The sequence below is a fragment of the Crinia signifera genome, chromosome 1, assembly GCF_055691185.1.
Source record: "Crinia signifera chromosome 1, ASM5569118v1, whole genome shotgun sequence".
Lineage (NCBI taxonomy): Eukaryota > Metazoa > Chordata > Amphibia > Anura > Myobatrachidae > Crinia > Crinia signifera.
Genome location: NC_139217.1, coordinates 318,608,225 through 318,635,208, shown reverse-complemented (window position 1 = coordinate 318,635,208; position 26,984 = coordinate 318,608,225). Strand labels below are relative to the sequence as shown.

Here is a 26,984-nt window from a genome sequence, read left to right as displayed (position 1 = left end):
TCAAGTTCAACCATTTTGATGGCGCTCATGTAGAGTTGTATAGAAACCACAACCTTTGTCATGAAATTGTATTTTCATTTAATGTACACGCCCCTGTGCTTACAATTACCTGCATTAAGGGGTAATGAACAAAATTTGGAGGGGCAGCTTAGTGAAAGTACAATAAGGAGTGTTCGCACAAAATGTGTTGCATGTGACCACAGAGGAGATGCATAAACTCCTATTGGATAATCCACCTTTGGTGTAAAACATGGACTGATATTTATGACAACAGCGGAACTTCTGCAAGGCTGTTTGCATATAAATGCTTTCCACTTAGTGCTTTCATGTTCTGTTTTCCCTGCGTTCTAAAGCCACCCCACCCCCCCCCCCCCCACCACACACACACACACACACATATGTGCGATATGGCTACTTTTCATGCAATTACCATCCACTGCTGCGATGGTTCGCATTTCAAGTGACACATGCATGTAATTTAACTCCATTCCCATACACCTCGCATCAGTCGCAGATCCTTATGGGCTGCCATGAATATTTGTTGCAGCTCATTGCTCTTTCTCGGATCACATACCATACACTGTATGCAAAAGAACCACATACAATGTATCGCATGCGATCCTGCCTCCTGGGAGCCAGTGGGTGAGTTAATGTAAAGCATTCAATGCCTCACCCTAGTTGATGAGGGCCTTAACTTTGTTTAACATAATAAATGTGACAAGTCATAAGCTATTATGTCATATAAGAACATATAAGATATTGTGTATGAATCATGTAGTATATTTTTAGCATTTACAGCTACCACTGTGAAGCCACACCTTCTAAAGCCGATTACAGTTCTATTTCCCCAAAAAATATACACAGATGGAGCCAGGCTCATTCAGCGGGGGTCTGCCGGTCAGATCATCAACCGCCAGCCGCCGGAAGGGTACGCACGTGCACGTCCCCTTCTGACAAAGCTCCCCACTGGTCCATGATGATCGCCGCCGCCGAGCTGACTGGTTGGGGGTTTATCACTCTCCATTTTATCACTTTTCAAGGCCTAGTACATGGGTCTTCAACCTATGGCCCTCCAGATGTTGTGAAACTACATGTTCCAACATGCATTGCCACATTTTTTCCTATAAGGACTTAACTCTTAATGTATGATTACCCTCATCTGTGTTGAACAGGTAAATTGTTAAGAAAGCTGCTTCAACACAGGTGATGGCAATTATAAATTAAGAGGGAAGTCTAGGAGCAGAGCAATGTGTCCCTCCTGGAGAGGGTCATGTTGGGAGGTATGCATCACTCAGAACGCTATGCAAATCTCCCTGTGTGTAAGCCCCTTTAAGGGGGGCGATTATACTAAATATCGCTGGAAATATGGTCGCTGAGCGAACATATTGCCAGTGATTGGAGTGTGCACCAGCAATAAATCGCGAGGTGCGCACTAGCGTTTTCAGCCCCTGAATGGTCGCTAGTCAGAGGAGCATATTCCTCCGACCAGCGACTTCCACTGCCTCTTCTCCCGGCAGTGTGACATTTTCATCTGCGATCATCTCTGGTCTCAGATGAAAACGGGACACTGAGCAATATATTGCCAGTGATCATATTGCCCGTGTGTACGCACCTTTAGTTTATGATTGCAGTTACTTGTGTTTAACTAGTTAATTGATTAGACACAGGTGATAGCAATCATTAATAATTAGTGAGGTTAAGAAACAGAGCATTTTGTCCTTCCTGGAATGAGTCATGTTGGAAGGTATACTGATCATAGCAATCACTGACTTCTATGGAATTACTGGTACTTGTGGAGTATCACGGCTCCCACGATGGGCATCGTATGCCAAAAAATCGCATCGCATGCGATCGCATACGATTTTGCACTGAAAAGCATCCAAATGCATTGGAATTAGTATTAAACATGTTCAATGGCCCCCAACTGGCATTTTTGAGGCTGTACCACCCCCACTATTAACGCAAACCCGAAGCGTGGCGAGCGCAGCGGTGCGCGTCCTACGACCTTTTCATACCCCCACTATCCACGTCGGCATGGAGTTGAGAATAGAAAGTGTGGCGAGCGCAGCGAGCCACCTAGCCCGAAGCGTGGCGAGTGGACGCGGATACCTTCACAGGTATACGCGTCCCCTCACGGGCTTCACAGGTGTCCGCGTCCCCTCGCCACGCTTCGGGCTCGGTGGCTCGCTGCGCTCGCCACACTTTCTATTCTCAACTCCACGCCAACGTGGATAGTGGGGGTATGAAAAGGTCGTAGGACGCGTACCACTATATATGGCATGCGATGGGAGCCGTGATACTCCACAAGTACCGAAGTACTCACTGATATTTGCTTTGTGCATCAGTTTGAATCCACTGCATCATGTAGTCTTTATGGCCTGGCCAGCAACGACCTAAATGTCATTGGATACGGACAACGCAATTTCCCTTGAAATCCAAGTTGTCTACTATTAGATCTTTTCAAACTGTGGCTACCACACAGTGAGGTATATCAAATGTCAATGCATTAAACCAGATGGTTGCAAGATGCGAAATATAAGAAACTGTAAATAAATGCATAAATAAATACATTTGGAATTAATTGTCATTTGCTCTCATACATTACCAGATTTTTTCTTCCACCAGATAGATTGGACATATAAATTTTTAGGTGTGTACCTAGTTCAGGGCTAGGGCACCTGATACCTTTAATCAGACCCAGGGTGTGTACCTAGCTTAAGTAAATATAGTCAAGATTGTATGGTTCTGGGCTCCAGGGAGTTCAAGGGAAATCGCATAGTCAATATCCTACACAGCCAAAATCTCACAGTGTGTATGCACCTTTAGATATAAATAGGCTTACAATACTATCTCTTTAAACTGGAATACTCATGAATTACACAGGTTCTGTGGCTGGCTGACTTCAAACCTACATTTCACCTGTTTTTTTGCAGAACCTGTATAATTAATTTGTGTCCCAGTTTAAAGGCATAGTATGGTAAATTTTGTGCTTTGAAGTAAAGGTGTATCTTCGGGGATTGTGATTTAAGGCAGCATTGCGCCACGTATTACCTGTTACTTGCTTTTTGCATAGTATGGTAAGCCTTTATATAAGTATACTACATACCTCCCAACATGACCCTCTCCAGGAGGGACACATTGCTCTGTTTCTTGGCTTAATTTATGATTGCCATCACCTGTGTTAAAGCACCTTTCTCATTAATTAAAGTGTGAAACAGGTGATGGCAATTATACATTAGGAGGAAAGTGCAGGAGCAGAGCATTGTGTCCCTCCTGGAGAGGGTCATGTTGGGAGGTATGATACTATCCATATAGAAAGTAAATTAGCCAGTAAGCAGACCACATAGAAAAATAACAGCATGAATATTCTGTAGTTGTCCACACCTTGACATTTGCCAAGGAGAATGACCAGGCTTTGTTTGGATAAATGCCATTCTCTTGAACAATACCTCTGTTTCCTGGGTGTACCCTGAAGTGATTTCCAATGTGATTGAATTTGAATGTTTCTTTAATTGATATGCAACTTACAGTTTAAAGAAAAGGGGCCTCCTTCACATTGAGAGTGCATAGTGCTGCTGAATTTGTCATTGTGGAGGTGGTTGGTGATCACAGAAGATGTGCTCTAACAGGTAAGGATATATAGTTTTATAGCTGTAAATGTTCTTAAAATTATTGGGATTTCAAAGATCATAATTATCAAGAGTTATGGTTAAAGACTCATACATTCAGCTAAACATGGGGATAACTTAAATGGTAAAGAGAACCTCTTTGAAAAATGTGAGCTTCGCTACTGAATGATAAAGATTTCTAGACCCCAGTAGAAGATCGCCACATAGTGGTCATTTATCATGAAGCATGTAGAATACACTAAATGGTTTCTCCAAGAATATATATTTTTTATTGTATTTGTTGATTTGAGTTACTAGACAATCATTGAAACATTTTTATATTAACCCTTTGAGTGCCAAGTGAATTTGTGAAAATTGCTAAGTAAACATTTTTAATTCAACATAATGAATTGTAATGTTTGCCTTATATAGGGGCAGTACGGATGGTGTAATGGTTAGCATTACTGCCTCACAGCACTGAGGTCATGGGTTCGATCCCCACCATGGCTCTAACTGTGCGGAGTTTGTATATTCTCCCCGTACTTGCGTGGGTTTCCTCCGGGTACTCCGGTTTCCTCCCACAATCCAAAAATATACAGGTAGGTTAATTGGCTTCCAACAAAAAATTAACCCCAGAATGTCTGTGTGTGCGTGTATATGTGGTAGGGAATATAGATTGTAAGCTCCACTGGGGGCAGGGACTGATGTGAATGTTCAAATATTCTCTGTAAAGCGCTGCGTAATATGTATGCGCTATATAAGAAACTGTTAATAAATAAATAAATAAATATAGGAAATATAAGCTTTTTTTTTTTTTTTACCCATTTTTTTATTTGGATTTATATAACAAATTTGGGCAATGCTGGCATTTTTTACCTGATATTTTGTACATCGCTCACAGAGATGTTCCCACTCAGATGTTGGCACTCAAAGGGTTAAGAACACAATTCACTTTTAAATGCAAAACACATAGACTAATTGCATTTAGTGTTATAGATTTACTAAAGACCAATGCTTTCCCAGTTTGACTGCTAGAAATGTTTTATTTTATTAATTGTTTTTTTTTTTTTTACTTGATTGGCTGCTGTACTCAAAAAAAAAAAAAAAAAAAAAAAAAAAAAGAGCCGTTTTGAGGAAAACTCATGCCTGAGGCTACAGATCACTAGCAATTGAAATCTGAATTGACATTTTAATGCATGTAACCCCAAAACCTATTGTTCCTAGTATGGTGTGACCACAGACATTTTTTGTATTATTATTATTATTATTATTATTATTTTTTACTTCTGTTGCAGTAGTGTTTTTATGAATTCTGCAGTATTCTATTGTGTGCTTTGGGTGCATTTTTTAATCATTGAAAAATATACGATAATCCATAAAAGTCATGTGCATAAATGTATCTAAAGAACGACCTGCATTTGCTTAGCCTAGAATGTGCAGTTACAGTATTAGTGCTACAAGCCTCTGCTATGACTTCAGTAAAGTAAATGTTTTAATGCTTGCTTATTCTGGTGAGCAGTTAAAAGGATTGGCTCACAGAGCGTTACTAACTGCAAATGCATACATTGTTTCAGCGTGCTTCTCTGAACAAACCACTTGACTCTAAAGATTTCCTTCTACCAGTCTGTCATCCACAGTTTCTCAATCTAGAAAATTCCTCTCCTACAGTACATCCTTTTAGTTGTACTTAAATTCAAGCTATATTTTCTTCAATCTAGGCGAGGAAAAGCCATCGTCGCCATCCATCCCCTTTCTGTATTAAATGTTTGCCTGGAATCCTCACCTTAAACGGCGAGCTTCACCGTAAATGGAGTGAGTATGCTGCATTTTGTGGTGAGCCCCGCCGTTTTAATGAGCACACTCGCCGTTTCCACCTCGCTGTAAAGAACCAGCGAGGTGGAAACAAGTGAAGGGAAGGCAGTTGAATACTCTGATGATGAGCTATCCGCACTGCTCGCCGACATACAGTTGGCGTCCCTCTCTTCGCCAGAACATCCCCGCTAGCAAGTGCTGGCGGAGAGGGACCCCATCAGACTGGGACGCACGTGTGTCCCAGTCTCTCAGCGGCTGGGCGGCGGGGCCCTGCCCATCTCCACTTCAAGGAGACGGGCAGGGTTCGGCGGGGGGTGCAGGGAGGTGGGGGCAGGCGACTGGTGGCGGGGACCCAGGGGGAGCGCCCTCGGAACGGGCGTGCAAGCATCTCGTGCACACATGCCCCCTTCCGACAGCTGGCGGGGGCTGGTGATAGAATCGCCAACCCCTGCAAAGATTAAACTCGCTCCATCTCTAGCTTGCCATCAGAGCATTGAATACCGTCCCTAGTGATGCATCTGCTTTTACCATATCCCTGTTTCAAATTAACATGGCAGAGAAAAAATGTAGGTATTCAGTAATGAAACAATCCCCCCATCCTAAATGTCTGAAGCCCCGTACACACTGGGTGATATATCGCTCAGTGTACCGTTTGCATCAGCGACCAGATATGGTCGCTGATGAAAAAGAAACTGCCGGGGGAGCCCGGCAGTAGAAATCAGCTATTTGCAGGAGCATGTTCCTGCGACCAGCGATCACTACGGGGGAGAAAACGGGAGAGCGCTCCCAGCGATATATCGCCGGTGCACACTCCCATCATGGGCAATAAGGTCGTTCAGCGACCATATTGCCTGCGATATTAGACAAAATTACAGCCTTAGAGGTGCCAGTCAAAATACTGGGTCATTGGGTGCAATCTCCAGTTAATATGGGCAGTGTCATTACAGAGAATCTCCCTTTCTGGCTGCCCCCCCTCCCCTGTTTCCAGCTGTAATCCTTACAGTGTGTGGCTAGTTACTGCGCAATTTATACTAAGCTTGAAAAGTGATAAAATGGTAAGTGATAAAGTACCAGCCTATCAACTTCTAACTGTCATGTTACAGGCTGTGTTTGAAAAATGGCAATTAGAGGCGGATTGGTTGGTAGTTTATCACACTCCATTCTAGCACTTTATCGCCCAGTGATGTCTGCTGGACCCTTCTCTGGGATCATCCCTGTGTCCTTCATACCTCCCACTTCATATGTTCCTCACCTTTGTCCCTCCCCCCCCCCCCCCTACTCCCTTCCCCCCCCCACCCCTACTCCCTTCCCTTGCAGCACCAAATTTCCAAATGGGTTCAGCTGAAAATGTTCCATGCAGCCAGTGTGAGTTATGAGTGGATCCTGTCTCTATGGGATGCGGTCGGCAATAAATGGGTTGACCATTATTGGTCGACATGAAGAAGGTTGGCATGAGTTTTTCATGTTTTTTTCCAGAACAGTTTTTTCCATACTTAACTATCCAAGAGGACATAGAGGGAGAATATAACAGTGAGCCATGGTACAGTAGGCTGACATAGACAACAAAAAAATGTGAAAAACGGTGTCATGTCGACTTTTTCCATGTCTATTTATTGCTTGTTTTGACCCTGACAACCAGTACATGTCAGCCTTTGAACTGTGTTGACGTATGGTGTGTCGACCTAATGGACTTCTACCTTAATTGGGTCAACCATATGACCCATACCTGTCTCTTCAACTGCTACATAAAGTCCCTCGCCTGTTACAGTTGTAGTAGGGGTAAAGCACAATGGAATTTGCTGCACTATATAAGAACATGTTACAAAATGTGTATAATAAATATTGACTTATTGAGATATAATCCCAAAGAAGAGGATACCCTTAAAAATGTAAGTCTCCCTTGAAAATATTACAGGAGTTCTACAGCAGATAGCAAAGATATCTGTTGTGCTTTCCCTGTTTCCAATCGCAATTACATTAGCCACTGTAGCCTACATACTGTATAACACAATTTACTGGGAGAGGGATTGGGTGGGATGTATTAATATACATCGCCGCCCTTCGCCTGACAGCCGCCGTGATGCTACCGCATATGTACTAACATATGCGGCCAGCATCGGGTTGCGGTGACGGAGACCCCAACGATACCTGTAATGTGGTGTGCGGGGGTCTCCGTCACATCCCGGCAACTGTCAGTGTCCCCCTGCAATCTCCTTCTCCCCCCTGCAGCCGTAAGTTCTCCCGGAAGTGACACCTGCTGGGGGAGGAGGAGATCGATGGAGGACGGGAGGGGGGGTCGCGCGGACGGCGATAGAAGCCCTCTGGGCGGCGATACCCTGCCAGGTGGAGACGGGGCGGACGGCTAATGGTACATAGGAAAATGCGGTAAAACCCCTGTTTTACCGCATTTTCCCTTTAGTACATCCCGCCCATTGTCTTGATCCCTCCTTAGTAACAGCCACTGGCGCATCCACTGTCTAACGACCAGGTAAACAGCATTTTGTAGGATAGTAGGGATCCCTAATGTGGTCACTTCAGTGGAAATATTGCTGTGATGGGAGTGCCTGGCCCTGAATCTTGGTTAGAAATGTATTTTTTATTGCCGAATAGAAATAAGAAATTCTATTTATTGATTTGTAACCTCAATAAACAGTAAATTTTCAATCCATAATGTATTAAAATCACATCAAAAGTCCAGGTGCTCGCACAGCACATTCCCCGGCAATGTATAAGATTCTTTCATCAGAAATGTCCTATATGGGAATGAAACGTTGATACGATGAAGCTGTGTCACCGTGATTAACCCCTTCCCGACATTTGACGTACATTTACGTCATGGTCGGGATGTACTTCCCGACACATGATGTAAATGTACGTCATGACTTTAAAGTGTCACCGCGTCTAGAGACACGGTGACAGAGGGACGATGTCTGCTGTCCCTGACAGCAGACATCTTCCCTCATTGCCCAGGGGGGGCAGCGATGCCCCCCCCCGATCGGCGATCGTTGCAATTGGCTGTTCAAATGTGAACAGCCAATTGCAGCGTTTACTGTGTTATGTATATAATTTTGACTCTGCTGCCCCCTAGTGTCCAAAAAAGATAAAAGAAAGTTGAAATAATGAATGAAACATAAAGTTTACATATGGTCTATGTTAGTTATGAACTATTTTGAGTGGTATGATTATTTGTCTCACAAGCAGAAAATTTAACATTTTGCAAATTGCAATTTTTTTACGACATTTTGGTATTTTTCACAAAAAAAAAAACCTGTATCGACCAAAATTTACCACTAACTTGAAGTACAATGTGTCACGAGAAAACAATCTCAAAATCACTGGGATAAGTAAAAGCAAAAAAAAGTTATCCCCACTTAAGTGATACATGTCAGATTTGAAAAAAAGGCCTCTGTCAGGAAGGCAAAAACAGGCTGCGTCGGTAAGGGGTTAATTCCTAAAACAGCTGTATATGTATATATATATATGCTATATCTCTCTGCTTTGCGGACGTGAAGGCACCGGTCCAATATCACATTTATTTACACCATGCCGGATCACATATGTATTGTGAGTGTGTGTATCTATCTATTATCTATCTATCTATCTATCTATGGGGTAAATTTACTAAGATGTGTATTCTACTTCGCATGTGATGTTGCTATGGGCAACCAATCAGAATCTACTTCTAATTTATTCAGCACCCTGAGTCTAGAAGATAGTAGAAAGGATCGGATTGGTTGCCAATAGCAATATCACATGTTAAGTAGAATACACATCTTAGTAAATTTCCCCCTATATCTTTTATAAATAAAGTTTTCATTTATAGAAATCAATAAATCCTGGTTATTGGCAGGGTTGTAAACACAATAACAAAGACAAGGTTTGGGGAGAATGCATAACCTACTTAAGTGACCTTTGCCATTTTAACATTTTGAATTGATGTGTTTTAGATGCTTACATTTTGATATTTGAATATGAAATTAACTATGTTCTTGTTGTATTCACTAGACTGTGCTACCTGGCTGTTCAGCTTCTTCTTGCCGTTCAATTTGGAATTGGTGAGTATGTTTGCTCTTCTTCATATCTCATTATAGAAAATAACCTCTTGTCATCTTATGGATAAAAGGTTAAATTGATTTTAGCCATAATGACCCTTAACAAACACTAATAAACCCAATAAATTCCATATTACAGTAGGTGGCCACAAGCTCATACACCTGCAGCTTTCTTACAGGACAAAATACCAAGTTGCCTTACAAAACATCTTTTAAAACCTTCACTAATGTATATATGTAATACTGTATACTTGTGTTTTGTTTAAAAAAATATTACATCCTAGAATTACCTTTTTTAGTAGGTAACGCAGACTGTATTGTGCTGAATTCTTAAAGCAGTTATCACATATATTGTATCAATTTAAAAAATCTGCCTAGAACTGCTAAAATAATTGTGGTTACAATCACTTAAATGTAATATCATGGTTGGATGTACTTGGCAAAGGTGGTACAATCTGCATACAATCTGCATGCATTCTATCTGCATAGGTACTAATATATTCAATTAGTATTGCAAAGGACAGCTCTTCTGAAAAGAGCTGCCCTTTGTAATGCCAGCTTCCAGGTTTCGCCCCCGGCAGTCCCTCTGGTAATGCACAGAGATACTCGGCACCTGCAGGGTTACTACATGGGATCCCTTCTAGGATGAATGCAGAAAGCAGTCCACAGGCTTCTATAGGGATGTATCAAGCTTCAAAAAGTGGAGAGTGATAAACAACTAGCCAATCAACTCCTACCTGTCATAACATGGCAGTTAGGAGCTGATTGGCTGGCCTTTTATCACTCTCCAGTGTATCACTTTTTGAAGCTTGATACATCTAGCCCTGAAAGTGGCTATACATTAAAATGGAAAACCGGCTTTGTTTAATTGTTAAATTGTCAGCACTATATCTCTCTCCCTCTCCCAATCTGGCACTCCCACCATGTAAATATATAATAATATACATTCATAGACTCCTATACTTCTCACCAGTGTAAAATCGTGCAGTCATGCTCTCCTCTCTGTCCAGGATGACTAGTATCATGGCGTGTGACATCACCAGCAGCGCACTACAGTTCAGTCGTCGCATAGCAATGGCAACAGGCCGCTCAACCTAATCAATCCCAGATGGGGGGGAGATCAAGCTGCACTATCAACACATATAAAAACTGTGCTAACCATAGTGCTATATGCATACTCTCCAACATGACCCATTCCATTAGGTACAAAATGCTCTGTTCCTGGACTTCCATGCCAGTGGCAGTTACAGAGGTTGGACTCCAGCCCAGTCCAAAATTCAAAGAGGGGGGGCACATCAACTGCCAGTGAGTCCAGGACAGTGATGTTTGGTGTGGCAGTAGGTGTGGCTCCCCTATTTGAATATTGGACTGTGCTACAGGCTCACATCTGTAACTGCCACTGGCAGGGAAGTCCAGAAATAGAGCATTTTGTACCTAATGGAATGGGTCATGTTGGAGGGTATAGTGATTTAAGTGAAACATATTACATAAGACATACAAACTAAAAACAGATTACATGATCAGATCTAGTACTAACTAGAATATTGTTGCAATACAAATAATATATATAAATAAGTACATGTAGCAGGCACAGTCATTTTTACTTTTATACATAACGATGAAGCTGTACAAGCCATTTACAGAAAGCAATGTAAGCCAGCCTCTTCATTAGACCCTTTGGTACAAGTGAATTTAACTTGTACAGTACATCTACTTGCATTCTATTTGTTTGATCCGGTCTCCACCTCTGATGGACAGCGGGACTGCTACATGTATATTAATATTTGTATTGCAGCAATATTCTAGTTGGCAGATTGTACTAAATCTGATCATATAATCTGTTTTTAGTTTGTATGTCTTTTATTTAATATGTTTTACATAAATCACCATACAGCACTATGTTTAACACTGTTTTTATATGTGTTGGGAGTGACGACCTTAGGTTGAGCGGCGTGTTGCCGTTGCTAAGCGACGCCAATACTGTGGCGCACTGCTGGTGACGTCACATGCTGCAACACTGGTCGTGTTGGACAGAGAGGAGATTGCGACTGCATGATTTTACACAGGTGAGAAGTTTTAAATCCGTAAAGGAGGAGTCTATGTAGGATTACATTATATACACTGTTATACACATTGATGGGTTATCCCTGAGGGTGAGCAGAACGCTCCAAACAATTGTTGGATTGTACCATCTTCTTTAAATAAATTCACCTTTCGAAAAGACGCAGAGTGACACTCCTGCTTCATTGCTGCTGGATTATATATCTCTATATCTATCAGAATCATGCTGTTCCCTGCAACTGACAGGCTGTTTTACATATACCAAAGTGCAAAACACAAATGATATTATTTTGTATCAAGCAATTTAAAACCTAAAAATCTGCTTTTGAATATAGCATACAGTAAATGTGTTACCGGTAACGGCATCTGTACAGCTTGATGTTGGTAAAAGCTAATACATGCCATAGTCCAACGATCCACAGTTCTAAGTAGTATTAAAGTGAAGACTTCATGAACTGTACAGTATATGGCTGCAATTGCTGTATGCCGGCGTATGAACATGTATTTTAGATATAAATGTCCTTCAAGATGGACCATCAGTTAAAATCATAATTTGTGAACATCTGGTTTATTTTATTTATTAACATTTACTTCTGTAGTGGCAACATATTCCACTGAACTTTACAATTGAGAGTAAACCTTACTTTACTGTCACACGCAGTAAGCAGGCACACAAACTTATATTTTTCCAGTTTTGAAAAACAGCTGCTTAATAAAACTCTCTTTCTCTTCAACCAGCAAGTCAGCATGGAATTCTGGAAACTGATACAACCTCGATGTCTTTAGAGCCCCATATTAAGAGACCTGTGAGGGACATCAACCACACTGCGATTCGAAAACATAAAAGCCTTGGAGAAAATATTCCCTTTATTGGACTCACAAAAAGTAAGTCATGCTTTATAGTATACACTAAATAGTATACACTTTAGTGGTCCCTCCCTTGATCTTCTGTTTTCCCACCACTGCGAAATCACTGACTTCACCAACTTTCCTTTCCATCTCTCTGACCATTACCTTCTCTCTTTTTAGCCTTTCCCTTCCCGTTTCCACCATCACCACATGCAACCTCAAATTACCTAATCCTGTTTGTTCCTCACTTACTGTATTCTCTCTATTTCCACCAATGCTTATGCCTTGAACTCTGCTGCCTCAGCTGGTTCACACACCAAACCCTGGTTGTCCAAATCCATTCATTCTTATCGCACCCATCATCAAAAAACTCATAAGTCTGCATGCCTACTATCATGACCCTCTCCAGGAGGGACAGATTGCTATGTTGCTGGACTTCCCTCTTAATCTATGACTGCCATCACCTGTGTTGAAATTTGTTTTTCTCATCAATTCACCTGTTCAACGCAGGTGATGGCAATCAAACATTAAGAGGGAGGTCCAGGAACAGAGAATTGTCCCTCCTGAAGAGGGTCATTTGGGAGGTATGAGTCTGACTCTCTCTCCAACTACCACCTTACCTCTTTCCTTCCCTTTTCCGCCATGTGTTTAAAATGCAAGATCACGTACACTCAATTTCTGCCCAACTCCACATATCTTTCCTGGCCAAAAAGGGTGTATATCTGCTTCCTTCTTTTCTTTGCTGCCCTACATGCTGTTCTTTTTACTTCCATTAATGACTGTCCACGCCTCTCTGATTTTTTTTTTGCTAATATTTGTACATTTTATGCAGTCTGTTAATATGTTTGTCATTTTTTCAGCCAGTACCCTGGACAAACACTGCTGTAAGAATGGAGGCACCTGTATGCTTGGCAGTTTCTGTGCCTGCCCTAAGCATTTCACTGGTAGATACTGTGAATTTGATGTGCGGAACAGGTACGTGTTATGCAATCCAACTATATACAATACACTATTTTTATCTTTGAAAACCAAATTGATCTTTGCTCTGTTTCCTCGTTGCAGGCATTGTGGCTCTGTATCTCACAGCCACTGGCTGCCCAGAAAGTGTGCTTTATGCAGATGTTTCTATGGCGTTATGTACTGCTTTCCATCTGGGGACTGTGGTAAGTCTAAACATAGAAATTTGCGAATATAAGCAATGTAAAATGATTGGCTCTCCAGGTTGCAATACATTCCATGTAACAACGGCACAGTTTACAGTGCAGGCATTTATATACACATAAAAATAACAAAGTGTACAAATAAGTACACGTTTCTTGGGAAGCCGCAGCAATAAGCTGTTGGAATTAAATTGTGCCTACGGCAATCTTCTCTGCTTAGCAGAAAATGATTGCCTTCTGTTTTTGTCATTTCAGAAAATCCAACTGATCCAAAGAGTGTTTAGACGGAACATGTTAGTCTTTTACAAGCATTACCAACACGCATGACATGCATGCTACATTCACAAGACTACAATAAAACAATTGTATCTAGATTAGTGCTACTGACTTGATTTCGTAATAACATTCACTTGAGAGTGATCTTCTATTTTATAGATTTTATTATTTGGAATACTAGCTGTCCCTCCCATTCTTATATACACAAAAACTGCTTTTCTACAGATTGCATGATACCATATACTATGTATAGGAAACCATAAAAAGCTAAATACTCTTTGACCGCACAGAAGAATTGGAACGCATCTGACAAACTCGTCCTGCACCTTAATATTGCAAGCAATATAATGTCAGTCAGAAATGAGATGTCTTGGATTCCATTTGTCACCTAGCAAATCGGGTTAAGATGGACAGATAAACTAGATTATGTGAGAAAATAGGAGCATATGGAGGCAATGGTTGCTGTCATGCATTTTATGCCCTTTTCATGGCAGGAAAATGACAAGGCACCGGTTATCTTATCAAACATCCTTTATGACTACAAAGGGAGCATCAGAAATCAGCTGCAAACATTTAACACCTTTTACCTCACATAAAGGCCCGAAAGCCCCTATAAAGGTTTAGGAATAAAATAAAAACTACATCCTGTTCTTCTTTCTTCTCAAAAGCAGGAAGCATTTGTTATTTTAATTTGCAAGTGCACAGGGTTCCTGTATGTGTGTGTGTGTGTGTGTGTACTCCCAAACAATGAAACATACCATCTTTCAGGATCTAGGTTCTGTATCATATGCAAATAGATACAAACAGAGAATGCATTCTCTGTGTGATGTCTCCACACCTTCTATTCTTCTGCTCCCCATAGGATTCCACGTAACTGAATGTCTTACCTGAATTGTGATTTTTTTTTTTTCTCCTTTTTTATTTTTCTTTATAGATGCAAATGAGTATAAAGAAGATGTTGAACTGGTACGTTCTGGAGCACCTGGAATACCATCTTTCCATTTTGTGATGACTGCAGTTATTGCAATTAGCATAATAATAATTTAAAGTATCTTCTGTGTTAACTTTAATCAATTTTAACTTATTGCTGAAAAAGTAGCACTTTTTTATTGCATATAATAGTTTTATTTTTATTCATAAACTGTTTTAAAGCCTAAAAAAACACTGATTTTAAGTGAAATGAGCAGACCATGTTGAGTGCAAGGGGTGAAAATACAATATTATTATTTTTGTATGCAGGATAAACATGGTCTGCTTTGGCTTGTAGCCTGCAAATACTGGACAGATTTATTTTTACACTGCTATTTAAAGTTTTATTTAGGACAGCCCAGGGGCTTCACTTGCCCGTATTACACTTTGGCTCTCGTTCCGAAAAAGGGCCATGGGTTTGCCTGCCAAATCCCCGTTTCTGTCACTACGAGGTTTCGGGAGTTGCAAAGCTGCTCATGTGGAGAGCTGTGGCTGTAAATGCCTGCTCCTAAACACTGACAGGAGCTGGGTGCTGCATGTAATGTTACAGGGCAGCACCATGTTTCTGTCACTGAGCAGGAGCTGGCACTTTGGTGTAACTCTTTGGTGGGTGACACCTGGGTTCAGCCCACAACTCCTAATGATGCCACTGGGACAGGCTTCTCATACCCCTTTCAAACAAAAAAAAGTCTGAAAATCCTGGCAAATACACAGCACTTCAAGTGCCCCCTTGACCCAGAAAAACAAATTACCGGGTTGACAATTTCTACCCGGTAATTTGCTGAATAACACTGGTATTTCTTCTGTGTGAAACGGTCAACACAGGTCATAAATCCTGTGTCTTCGACCCTGGTCAATTACAGCGTCGGAGACACAGGATTTACGAAATGGGTGTGCCCTTTCACTCAGAAAAAGGACCCGTGTTGTTCACGAAATTACCGGGTAGAACTGCTTCATCCGGTAATGTCGTTTTCTGTCTGAAAGGGGTATCAATTCGAAATTTAGATGCCTCACCTCCAACTTACCTATTCTCCCAAAAAGTCTGGGTACTTCCTAGTCAATAAGGCAGGATAGGGCCATAATACCAGAAATGCTGTTATGCAGAGTTTGCAACATGTAATGATGTGAAGAGCTGTCCCGCCCTGGGGAGGAGAAATAAAGTTGGCACGTACTGTATAAGCCACTTGCTGTGCAACATGGTTTTGCACATTTTAATATTCTCTGCTTTGCTCCCAACTCTGCACTATTGTTATTTGTTTCATTAAAAATATTTTTTATATGTGTTTTGCAAAGAACATAAATTTGTGTGTTTTTCTGGGTTTTTTTCTTACCTCAGCAAAGATTTGTGTATTTCTCTTGAAAACTGGTGACTATCTTTGTCATTTTTAATGCAGCTTATAATAAAATATTTGGTACTTCTGTAGTATCTGGGCGCCTGATTTTGTGATTGTATGCCTTACCTTAAGGCATACAATCAGATGCGATTCGACGCGATTTTCGGCAAAATCGCATCGATATCGCATGCGATTTTGCATAGGATTCAATGTTAACAAGGTCCTGTTCATTTCTCCACTATTCAAGTGGGCATAGAGTTGATTTTATATAGCGTAGCGAGCCACCGAGCCTGAAGCGTGGCGAGCGGACGCGGAAAACATTTAAGTAATCCGCGGCCCCTCGCGGGGCTCGCCACGCTTCGCGCTCGCCACGCTTTATAAAATCAACTCTATGCCCACTTGAATAGTGGGGAAATGAACAGGACTATGTTAACATTGAATCCTATGGAAAATCGCATCGGATCGCATGCGATTCGATGCGATTTTTCCGACCCGATTTTAAAATCGGGCGCCCAGATACTACATAAGTACCAAATATTTTTATTATGTTAGTGTTCTTGTTTTGTCTAGCACCTGACTAAAATTTGGTAGTATTCAGGGTATACTCTGGCAATCGAACATGGGGACTAACAACAAAGGAATTTAGTGAGTGTAGGGATTTTCCTGACTGACTGAAAAAAGTTATGGCTATTTTTAGATTTTTGCATCCCTCTTTTTCCTTAACCCTTTGAGTGCCAAGGTGAATTTGTCAAAATAGGTGTGCTAATTGGCAAGAAAACATTTGTAATCCTCATAATGGGCCAGATGTATCAAGCTCAAAAAGTGATAAAACAGAGACTGATAAACCACCAGCCAATCAGCTCCTACATGTCATTTTACAGGCTGGGTTTGAAAAATGACGGGTAGGAGCTGATTGGATGGTTGTTTATCACTTTATGAAACTTGATACATCTGGCCCTATGACCTGTAATGTTTTCAATATATAGGAAATATAATCTTTTTTTTAATACAACATTTTTCTAAAACAAATGTGAGCGATGTTGGCATTTTTAGGAGATCATTTTACACATCTCTCACAGAGGTGTTGGCATTCAAAGGGTTAAGAGAGCAAATAGAGGCCAGAGAGAGGCAATTCTCAGAGAAACTTATCACTCCTCCCTTTTTCCATCGTATCCTTTCCCACCTATTTTACTTGAAAGTGAAAGGGATGCAGCAGTGTAGTCTCCTGTTCCAGGTGAACTGCTCTTTGGGAGCTAGTGGTACAGTACTTATCAAATATTTGGAATTCCCCTGAACATTTTGGGAGAGTAGGCAAGTATGACTGTAATGCTTACCATGACTGATTAGCACCTTCCAGAGCTATATAAGACAAGTTACCATTAGTCTTTTCACTATTGATGGAGTAAAGTCAGATATTATCAGTGGCGGTTTTTATCTATGGGCTGCAGGACTGCAGCCCCCCAAGTAAAATCCGCCACTGCAGTGAAGCCAGATGCAGTCTGTGAGACTGCTTTGGCTTCACTGTGACTGGCAGTGACTTCCTATTGGAAGTCTGACCTGCCAGTCACCCAATTCAGTCCCATTGGGAGGTGTTCCCTCCCTCCAGGGCTGCCCCTTTGGCTTCTATGGACAGCAGCCCATAGAACCAGGGGCAGTTCTATGGGCTGCTGCTGCAGCACCTCATAGAGGATATGGGCCACAACATGCGTAGTACAGAGGTCAGTACCGCGCATGCACTGGTGCCTGTCATCATCCAAGTGTCTGGAGGTAGTGGAGGGAGGGACTGCCTGGGAACATCAGAAGTGGGGATTGCCCAGAAGCTGCAGAGGCGTAGATTGCCCGGAGCAGGAGTAGCAGCAGCGGTGGGGGTGCTGGCATCGCGGCCGACGGCAGTCCCCCTCCTACTATAAGGTAGGAACCGCCACTGGATATTACTGTGTTGAAAGGGTTATATTTAATATATTTTGTTGTAGTGAGTTATGAATGGCATAAAAGAGAAAACAAAGTATAAAATGAAGTATTTGTGTTTCCATCATTTAAGAATCTAGGATATATGTTTTTTTTTTCTTTTCCTCCATAAAACTATGACATGCCCATATACTATACTCTTCTATTACCTTACATGAAAGTGCATAAGGTGCCATTTTGAGAACACATTTGTACTGCGATCAGATCTAAATAAGGGCCACTGAGTAAACTGGTGAGTATTAAGCCTGTTTTAAACGATTCTAGAGAGGGGGCCTCACAAGCTGTCCGAAAAAGTGAGTTCCAAAGAGGGTTTTGCAAAGCTAAATGTTCATCCCCCAGATGAATTATGGTAGGTTTTAATTAATGCTAATCTGCAGATTGTAGTAATAGAGCTGAGAAGTAGCATGGCATAAGAAGCTACTTCAGGTTCATTGGGCCTTAAAGTCTGTAAGCCAAATATATTTGCCATCTTACAGGCAGCCAATGTAGGTAGTAGAGAATGGGTGTTACAAGTGTGGCGCCTGTCGTTGTTGCAGCGCCTGGCGGTCGGATCTGGCAAGCCCCAGCACTGACTGAGAGGCGCTCCATCTGTATGTGGCAGAACAGGGCTGGATGTTTAACTTCCTGGCAGTTTTGTATTGTACTAGCCATACACATGCAAGTCTTTTGCTTAAAGAATAAGATAGAGGGCATTTCAGTAATCTAATTGAGATACAGTAATACAAATGGACGTATAACTTTTGTCAGATCTTTGGGTGAATTTAAATGCCTGATTCAAGGTCCTCAGGCCATTCAGTCTCTAACGGTTGGCCATCAACTCCTCTGCGCCAGCTGGCCACAACCCCTCTGGAGACTGTCCAAATCCTTAAAACCCATATATGCCCAAATTTGACACGGCTTCAGGGTGTGGTGACAAGGGTTAGAGTTCAATTATGGGTTTGTGAAAGTATCAGTATTAGGGTAATGGTTGGGGTAGTAGGAGTATTTCGTGTTAAGGTTTATGATTGAGGGCTAAAGTTTGATGTTAGGATTTCTACTACTACTACTAATAATAATAATCATGTTGTAATGGATACAAATGAATTGTGAAAATGTTATGCTTAGATGAATTTCTCATTGAAGTATAATTCACCATTAAAAAGTATGAATATCTATTGAATAAGAATACAGTAAGAAATAGTTTGGTACTTGTTTCCTAGCATGGCGCCCACGATTTTAATCTTATTACATCGTTTTGATCGCATCGCATGCGACCATATCGCATGCGATTCGATGCAAGCAAAATGATGATTTAATTGTACATGCACCCTGATGGGTGATTAGTATGTTATATGCATCCCCATTGTTAACGCCACCGCCACTATTAACGCCAACCCGAAGCGTGGCGTGCGCAGCGGTACGCATCCTCCGACCTTTTCATACCCCCACAATCCACGTCGGCGTGGAGTTGATTCTATATGGTGTGGCGAGCGGACGCGGATAACGTCACATGCATTCAGTGTCCCCTCGCGGAGCTTGCCACGCTTCGGGCTCGGTGGCTTGCTACGCTCACCACACTATATAAAATAAACTCCACACCGACGTGGATAGTGGGGGTATGAAAAGGTCGGAGGACGTGTACCGCCACCCCTCGCGGGCTCGCTCCGCTCGCCACGCTTTGGGTTGCCGTTGATAGTGGGGGTGGCGTTAACCATGGGGGGGGGGGGGGGGGGGGGGGGGGAGGCATTTAACATAGTAATCACCCATCAGGGTGCCTGTAGAATTAGAAATTGCATGCTATTGTAATGTCATGCGATGCGATATTAAAATTGTATAGTGCGGCTCTTAGGACCCGAAAATCGGGTCCCATCGCATACCTCTAATTAAGGCATGCAATGGTATGTGATGGGCACCGTGCTAGGAAACAAGTACCAATAGTTTTGCTTGTGGAAAATAATAAATTAATTGTGTACTGTATTTGATCAACTGGGTCAAATTACAAAATAAGGATTCTAAATATCTATAGATTCTACTACAACAGTGACTCCAGAGGTTCCCACTGGCACAATTGTATGGATGAATGAGAACCAATTACCCCTATTGATCCTCTTTGTATAGCAAAAGCAGAATGATTACACGTGATATTTTTATGCGAAGATGATTTAATTATTCTAAAATATATGCTCCCTATGATAAATATTATAATAGACTTTTCTTTTTTACTATAATTGCATAGTTAAACAGATTCACATGTACAATATCAGTACATTTTTCTAAATCAAATATACAGACCACGTCCTTTTCCATATGATTTGTATGTACAGTAAACAAGTCAAAACTTTGTTCTCTAACAAAACTGCTGACTCTAAAGTGCACTATAAAAAAGAATGGTTAAAATACAAGTTTTTTTCCACCATGTATTTGGTTAGATGGGAGCTCTAGACTGCCATGCTTGCATTTGCTTAGTATGTAATCCTGATGACATACTATGCCAGCAGGGGTGCCGACAGCTCTGCCGAGCACTGGTAATGGGAGGGGGCATGGCAGATGAGGGTTGTGGCCAGGACCCTCCTTACATAATAAGAATCTCTAGATGTGGTGGAGCACGCCGGTGGGGTTTGGGCTATGTTACATTTGGTGGGTGGCAGGAGGCAGGTGTGCTCACCTCCCCACAGCACTTTGGAGTGAAGCTGACTGCTACTGCTGCTCTCCCTAGCCCAGCACACAGCAGTGTGTGCTGTGCTGGGAGAGGCTGCTGAAGCAGCAGCAGTCAGTTCTCTCTCCCTGGGGGAAGGGGGGCAGCAGGACCACGGGCTGCTCCAACAAGCTCAGACCCCAGTAAAGGCCATATAGCACACAGACAGACAGACAGAGAGATGATGGGTTATTCAGACCTGATCACAAAGCTGCTTCTTTTCTTAAATGGACAAAACCATGCTGCACTGCAGGTGGGGCTGATGTAACATGTGCAGAGAGAGTTAAGCTGGGCATACACTTCTGCGATTTCTCATAGCAGTGTATGCCCAGCCGGTCACCTGCGAGCCACCCAAGACTTTCCCGGGTGGCAGGGTCTCCTGTGATCCATCACATACAGTCCTTTACCTGTGACAGATCGCATGTAACCCCTGTTCCCACGTCCACCGGGAGGGAGGTCCGAGGTCAGTGCTGCATGCTGGTCCAACCTCCGACTCAGGTCTGATGTGCATGGGACCGCGCATCGGACCTGAAAGGGACATTACACTGACACGATTTCTTGACTCGTTCCATCGTGAATGGGTGAAATTTGCCCGAATCAAGTTAGTGCATGGGGGCCTTTAGATTTGGGTGTAAACTAAAAGTAGGCTTATAAACCTGTTTCTATCATGAAAAGTAATTGAACAGCAATGAGTATTGTCATTGATATCATTGTCTCCTTTTAAAGTGAGAAGTGATCAATCATTTTTAGCAGTAAGTCAACAAGATGTACAAACAAACATTCTTAGAGGATCCACTGTTCTCAAATAGATTAAAAGCATGCCAGTCATAGTTTACCTGTATGAAGAGACCTGGGTCATGATCAATAACTGCTGACATGACCCTTCCACTGTCATCATAATATATATTGGTTGTACATTTTCACTGCTAGCAGAGCTCAATCTAATGTTTGTTGTTGTATTATTAGTTATAGTTTTGTTTTTTTTCTAAAAGTGACAATTACTTTTATGTCAAAAAGATTTTTATTATGAGAGAACAGGACTGGGATAGCCATGAAATATTGTGGAGTTGAGCAGCTTGGAAATAAGCTGGATGCTGACAAGTTTGGTTTTCCTGTCAGTTACAGGGTTTTATTTAGCACAAGACCAAAGATAACAATTGAGTGTCTCACTCTGAGGTCAGCGCTGTCTTGTCTTTCTTATATCATCAGCCTGGCTGATCCAATTGCATTGCTTTTCTTATCTTGACATTTATTGATCAGTCACTCAGATTCAGTGCAAATTGCTTTGGAAAGCGTGGAGCCTTCACTGAGATGACACAAGTGCACTTTTCAGGGTCTGTTTATCAAAGTTCTCTGGCAATTAGTGGCTCATAAAATATTCTAATAGATCTGCGCATCTGTGTGTGTGTGTGTGTGAGAGCTTGCAGATGCATTTTGCATACACTGCAGTTTTACACTGAAAATTAACTACATGCTGAGGGCTTCAACTTTCTCTTTATTAATACCCCATTTTAATAATCATATACGGCTTAATTATATCTGACCTACAGACCACATTTTCCTTTGTCGTTTTTGAAATGATTCCACTTGTGACCCGTACCACTATTTTGCTATAAACAGAGACAGATGAAGATGGCATTTATGCTATTGATATTGTAACACTATATTGTGGAAACCATGCATGTCTCTTTGCTGTGTTTTAGAACTTTTTAAGTTGCTAAGAAGGCTCTTATGAAATATGTCCCACATTTGTACGCCATGCAGAGGACATTGCTGCTATGTGAGCTTTTGAGGGACTATCGGATGACCACCCATGCATCAGAGTCACCTTGCTCACATTTGCTGATTCACTAGCAACAATGGTCGCAGTGAGGATTTATATATAAAGTGATTGACAGGCAGGGACTGTAGTGGTAACAGGGAGTGGAGGCAAAATAAGCTTTTGGGGACTGTCTCACCCTGCAACTGAAAATATGGCACCAGTGTGTCAGTTCTCACAGCCGTTCTGCGTGGCTTTAAAGTTATGCCCCAGATATCTGTGATGTTTGGGGGGCAAAATCCCAGATCCCCTGTTGGTCATATTGGGGATGTTAAACATGTTTAAAAATCCTGAAACCCCCCCCCCCCATCCTGGTGGGGATCGTGGAATAAGGCATTTGTAACATATTTAATGTCCCAAATCCTCTGACGGATATCTAATCGTCTATGATCAGCACATCTGCCAGGTGGAACAGCGGTGCCAACATGTCGGGGGATGATGGGATTGTGTTTGCAGATGTATAGGGAGTATTATTGGCCTACAGACAAGAGGGTGACCGACTGGCCCAGTGGTGTAGCAGCAACCATCCAGAGCTCAACTCACTCAAACCGTTAAGATGGTAGTGGACTTTAGGAAGAAGTCTGTTGGTGTTCCTCCACTAACAAATGCTGACAGTGGGGTGTCGCTAGTGGACTGGAGACCACAATCTCCCGGGACCTTAAATGGGTGCCCAACACTGATACTATTGTTGGAAAAGCGCAGCAGTGGCTGTTCTTTCTAAGGCAAAAGAGGAAGTTCAACATCCCACAGAAGCTTTTGCTCCTCTTCTACTCTGCAATTGTTGAGTCTGTACTGTGCTCCTCGATATCAGTTTAGTACGGCACCGCCAGTAAGAGACAAATGCAGACTCCAAAAGGAAGTCAGAACTGTGTAGAAGATCATAAGGTGGACCTTTCCTCTGTCCAGGACCTGTGCCTGCTCCCGTGCTCCTGCCGCTGCCCCAGCCGCCAGTCACAACAGTGATCACAGGTGGCAGGCTCGGGGATGTTCAAGGCGGCTCGGGAGGACTCAGTGCCTGAACTCCTGAGTGCTCCTGAGTCCCCCGAGCCGCCCCGAATATCCCTGAGTCTGCAGCCTTCATCACTGCTGTGAAGCACCAGGGGAGCATAGCTGTAGGCACCACTGGCACGCACCTACTGCATAGTTGTATGCCCAGAAATTTTCCGGGACAGCATAGTGGTATGCCCGGAAATTTTCCGGGACAGCCCGTTGCGGCATACCCCTCAAATGGTTAAGGCATAAGTGCTGACCTTTAGGTTACTCCCTTTAGGACCCTTCAGCCAGGTTGGCATTGGTGGAGACAGCAAAAGTATGCAGTGATGTGGTATAATGGCATGTACATCATTGTGGCCCCGCACCAACTATACAATGCTGCTATTACTGGTGTGATCGCCGGGCCACAATTACATGATGCAATGCAAATCTTGTTGTTGGCCACTTGTAACACCAACTTCTCTTGGGAAGAACCCATACCGCCCAACTGTCCAAATTACCGTGGGACAGTCATGGTATTTGTACAAGGAATAAAGGCAAATAGAAAATGATCAATGTATACAATTGTGAGAAGAACCTAAAGATAATCCCTGCTGGACAGCATATGGGTTCATCAGGGGACTGAACTATAAACCAGCTCATCCGGATGACTGGTAAATGGGATGCCATCAGTCAGAATACCAATGCCCCACCCCTCTCCACCCTAACCCTGCCTTTCCACCACCTAACCCTTACAGATTTCTCCTCCTTACAAAATGCAGCAGCAGCAGCAGTCAGTCATCTCTTTGCATGCTCAAAGTGCAGTAGCACGTGCCCACCCACTTACCACTGATGACAGACTTTGGGACTTAACATTAGGCTTCACTCTCTTTCTAAACCGGTTCCCATACTTCCATTGATTAGCTTCACAGAAGTCTGGGGGGCGGGATTAGAAAGAGAGTAAGACGTGGCCACCCAGCTCTTGTGTGCACACAGCATTCTGAAATGCCAGTGCTGTCCCTGTTAATAGATATTCTATTATCCCCATTACGGGCTAGGGTGCAATAAAATCGTTCACGTTGTCTATTATTGATATTATTATTTGTCTCCATCCCTTTCATTTTTTTGAATTGCAATATTTTGATAGAAAAGACAAAATCTATACTTTTCTGTGTAATTATATTTAAATAAAATTAAGAAACTGTCTGTCTATTGTATGCAAGAACTGTTCAACAGCAACACAATGAATGGTGACTCATATAGTGATGAGTTTATCCATTGCAAACCAATCCATTGGAAACTTTGCAAGGAGGGTCAAAAATCCATATTTCACCAAATTGTTTTGCTAATTGAAATAGATTTCGGATTTTCTGAGACACTTTAGTATCTTGATTTACTCATGTGTGCGGTTTACGACTTGATTCCATATAGTGTATTTGACCTATTATGGTGCATATTGATTCATTGGAAATTCTATTTAATAATATTGCAGTGTTGTTCAATCAAGTATACCTTGAGGTCTATATTGTTTCCTCTGTAGGATTTCTCTGTGAACTGCATTATTTCTTTTTCTTTTCATTTTTGTAAGACTTTTCAATTGAAATCACTTATTTACTGATGCAAAGCTGTCTAGAATATTTAAGCAATTATTTACTATTTATTTTTATTTCGTGTCTGAGCAAGGAACTGTGGGGGTTATTCAGACCTGATTGCAAAGCACATTTTTCAGCAAATGGACAAAACAATGTTACACTGCAGGTGGGGCAAATGCAACATGTGCAGAGAGAGTTAGATTTGGGGGAATTATTTTGTTTCTGTGCTGAGTAAATAATGGCTGCTTTTATGATTAAAAACAAATAAAAACTCCAAAGAATAATTGAGTGCTGGTCTTCATGATATTCCAACCTGCTGCTGAAACAAAAAGAGGATACCTGTCCCTTTAAATCAAAGACTAAAAAATATAACACACGAAACAGCGGGGTTTGGGTTGGAATATTTCAGTTTTACTTAGTTCAAAATTCACATAAAATTACATTAAACACACAATATTGGTCAATATCAATTAAATTCTAAAAACATATAATAAATCAGATAATTCCTAAAACTGTAATTATAGAAGAGCCAAGCATTCGATTGAGGGGTATGCTCTCTCAATCGATTGTTTGTTTTTAGCGTTTCAATTCTTTTTACCAGGGAGCTGCAGGATTTCTAGAGTTAATTTCACTAAAATATACTCATTTTCTATTTATAATTTACATAAATGTTTTCATTTTTATTTTAGAAGTTGCGCCTGATTTATTGAGAATATTAATTATAAAAGAAAGCAGGCATTGCTGCTGCTGCTGCTGCTGTAGCAGCAGTGTTGCTTCAGTAATGTATATCCCACCTACATGAGGGCTGAGTGGTAACATTTGCACCAGGCAGTGTGGAGGAATGTTACCACTCCAAACCGACATGGAGGTAGGAGGGCCCTGCTCGCAAGCTTACAATCTATAGGCAGAATATACAAACTCTACACAATTATGGCCATGGTAAAAATTTAACCCATAGACCTAAGTGGCGTGAGTAATGTAATTTAATTTGACATAAATATTCATAATAGTGATTATACTTGTTTGTATACAACTCTTTAATGCTTTTAAGCAGTACGGATGGTGTAATGGTTAGCATTACTGCCTCACAGCACTGAGGTCATGGGTTCAATACCCACCATGGCCCTAACTGTGCGGAGTTTGTATATTCTCCCCGTACTTGCGTTGGTTTCCTCCGGGTACTCCGGTTTCCTCCCACAATCCAAAAATATACTGCTAGGCTAATTTGGCTCCCAACAAAATTAACCCTAGAATGTCTGTGTGTGCATGTACATGTGGTAGGGAATATAGATTGTAAGCTCCACTGGGGCAGGGACAGATGTGAATGGTCAAATATTCTCTGTAAAGCGCTGCGGAATCTGTGTGCGCTATATAAGAAACTGCTAATAAATAAATAAATAAATGTAAGCTTGTGTTTATTGCATAAAAAAAAGCAGATTAAGGGGGATAGTCAATCTTGGGTCATGACTGTCAAGCTGGCCAAACAGCCGCGACCCTGTCTCGTTCTTGGTCTGCCTGAGAATTTGCAGGTGAGAATCAATGTCCCGTCTGCAGCAGGACGAGACGGGGTCTTGGCCGCGAGCTGCGGCTGGGAAGAGGCGAGCTCGCCTCTTTTGAAGTCAGGCTCCTTCTGCCGAGATCCCCTGTTCAATGCTGTCATGGAAGACAGCATTAAATAGGCCCCCCGCAGCCATTCCCCCCCCCCCTGTCGGTAGATGGCTGTGGGAGATTGAATACCCCTATAAATAGGGGTTATATCCCACTCTCTTATCTTTATTGTAACCATAATAAAGATAGTGTAGAAAATGGAAATAGAGAGCTACAGACATGGGGGTTAT

At 41.9% G+C, this 26,984-nt stretch overlaps 1 protein-coding gene across 2 annotated transcripts; it reads left to right on the top strand.

Moving 5' to 3' along the window:
• Positions 1–3,254: 3,254 nt before the first annotated feature.
• Positions 3,255–16,062, top strand: LOC146029328 (teratocarcinoma-derived growth factor-like). Of its 2 annotated transcripts, XM_083158349.1 has the most exons (7): positions 3,256–3,295; positions 3,531–3,629; positions 9,426–9,475; positions 12,272–12,418; positions 13,243–13,357; positions 13,445–13,545; positions 14,753–16,062. In XM_083158349.1, the coding sequence occupies exons 2-7, from the start codon at positions 3,616–3,618 to the stop codon at positions 14,863–14,865; spliced, it is 540 nt and encodes a 179-aa protein (XP_083014475.1). In that variant the 5' UTR covers positions 3,256–3,295; positions 3,531–3,615; the 3' UTR covers positions 14,866–16,062. The 2 variants fall into 2 exon arrangements, with proteins under 2 accessions (XP_083014474.1, XP_083014475.1); XM_083158348.1 differs by having other exon boundaries at positions 3,255–3,629.
• Positions 16,063–26,984: the final 10,922 nt, after the last annotated feature.

Excerpts from the sequence above, each read along its gene's own strand:
- LOC146029328 (XM_083158348.1), top strand. Across the intron at positions 9,476-12,271 it reads TGCCGTTCAATTTGGAATTG|CAAGTCAGCATGGAATTCTG; the intron begins GTGAGTATGTTT and ends CTCTTCAACCAG. Across the intron at positions 13,546-14,752 it reads CTTTCCATCTGGGGACTGTG|ATGCAAATGAGTATAAAGAA; the intron begins GTAAGTCTAAAC and ends TTTTCTTTATAG.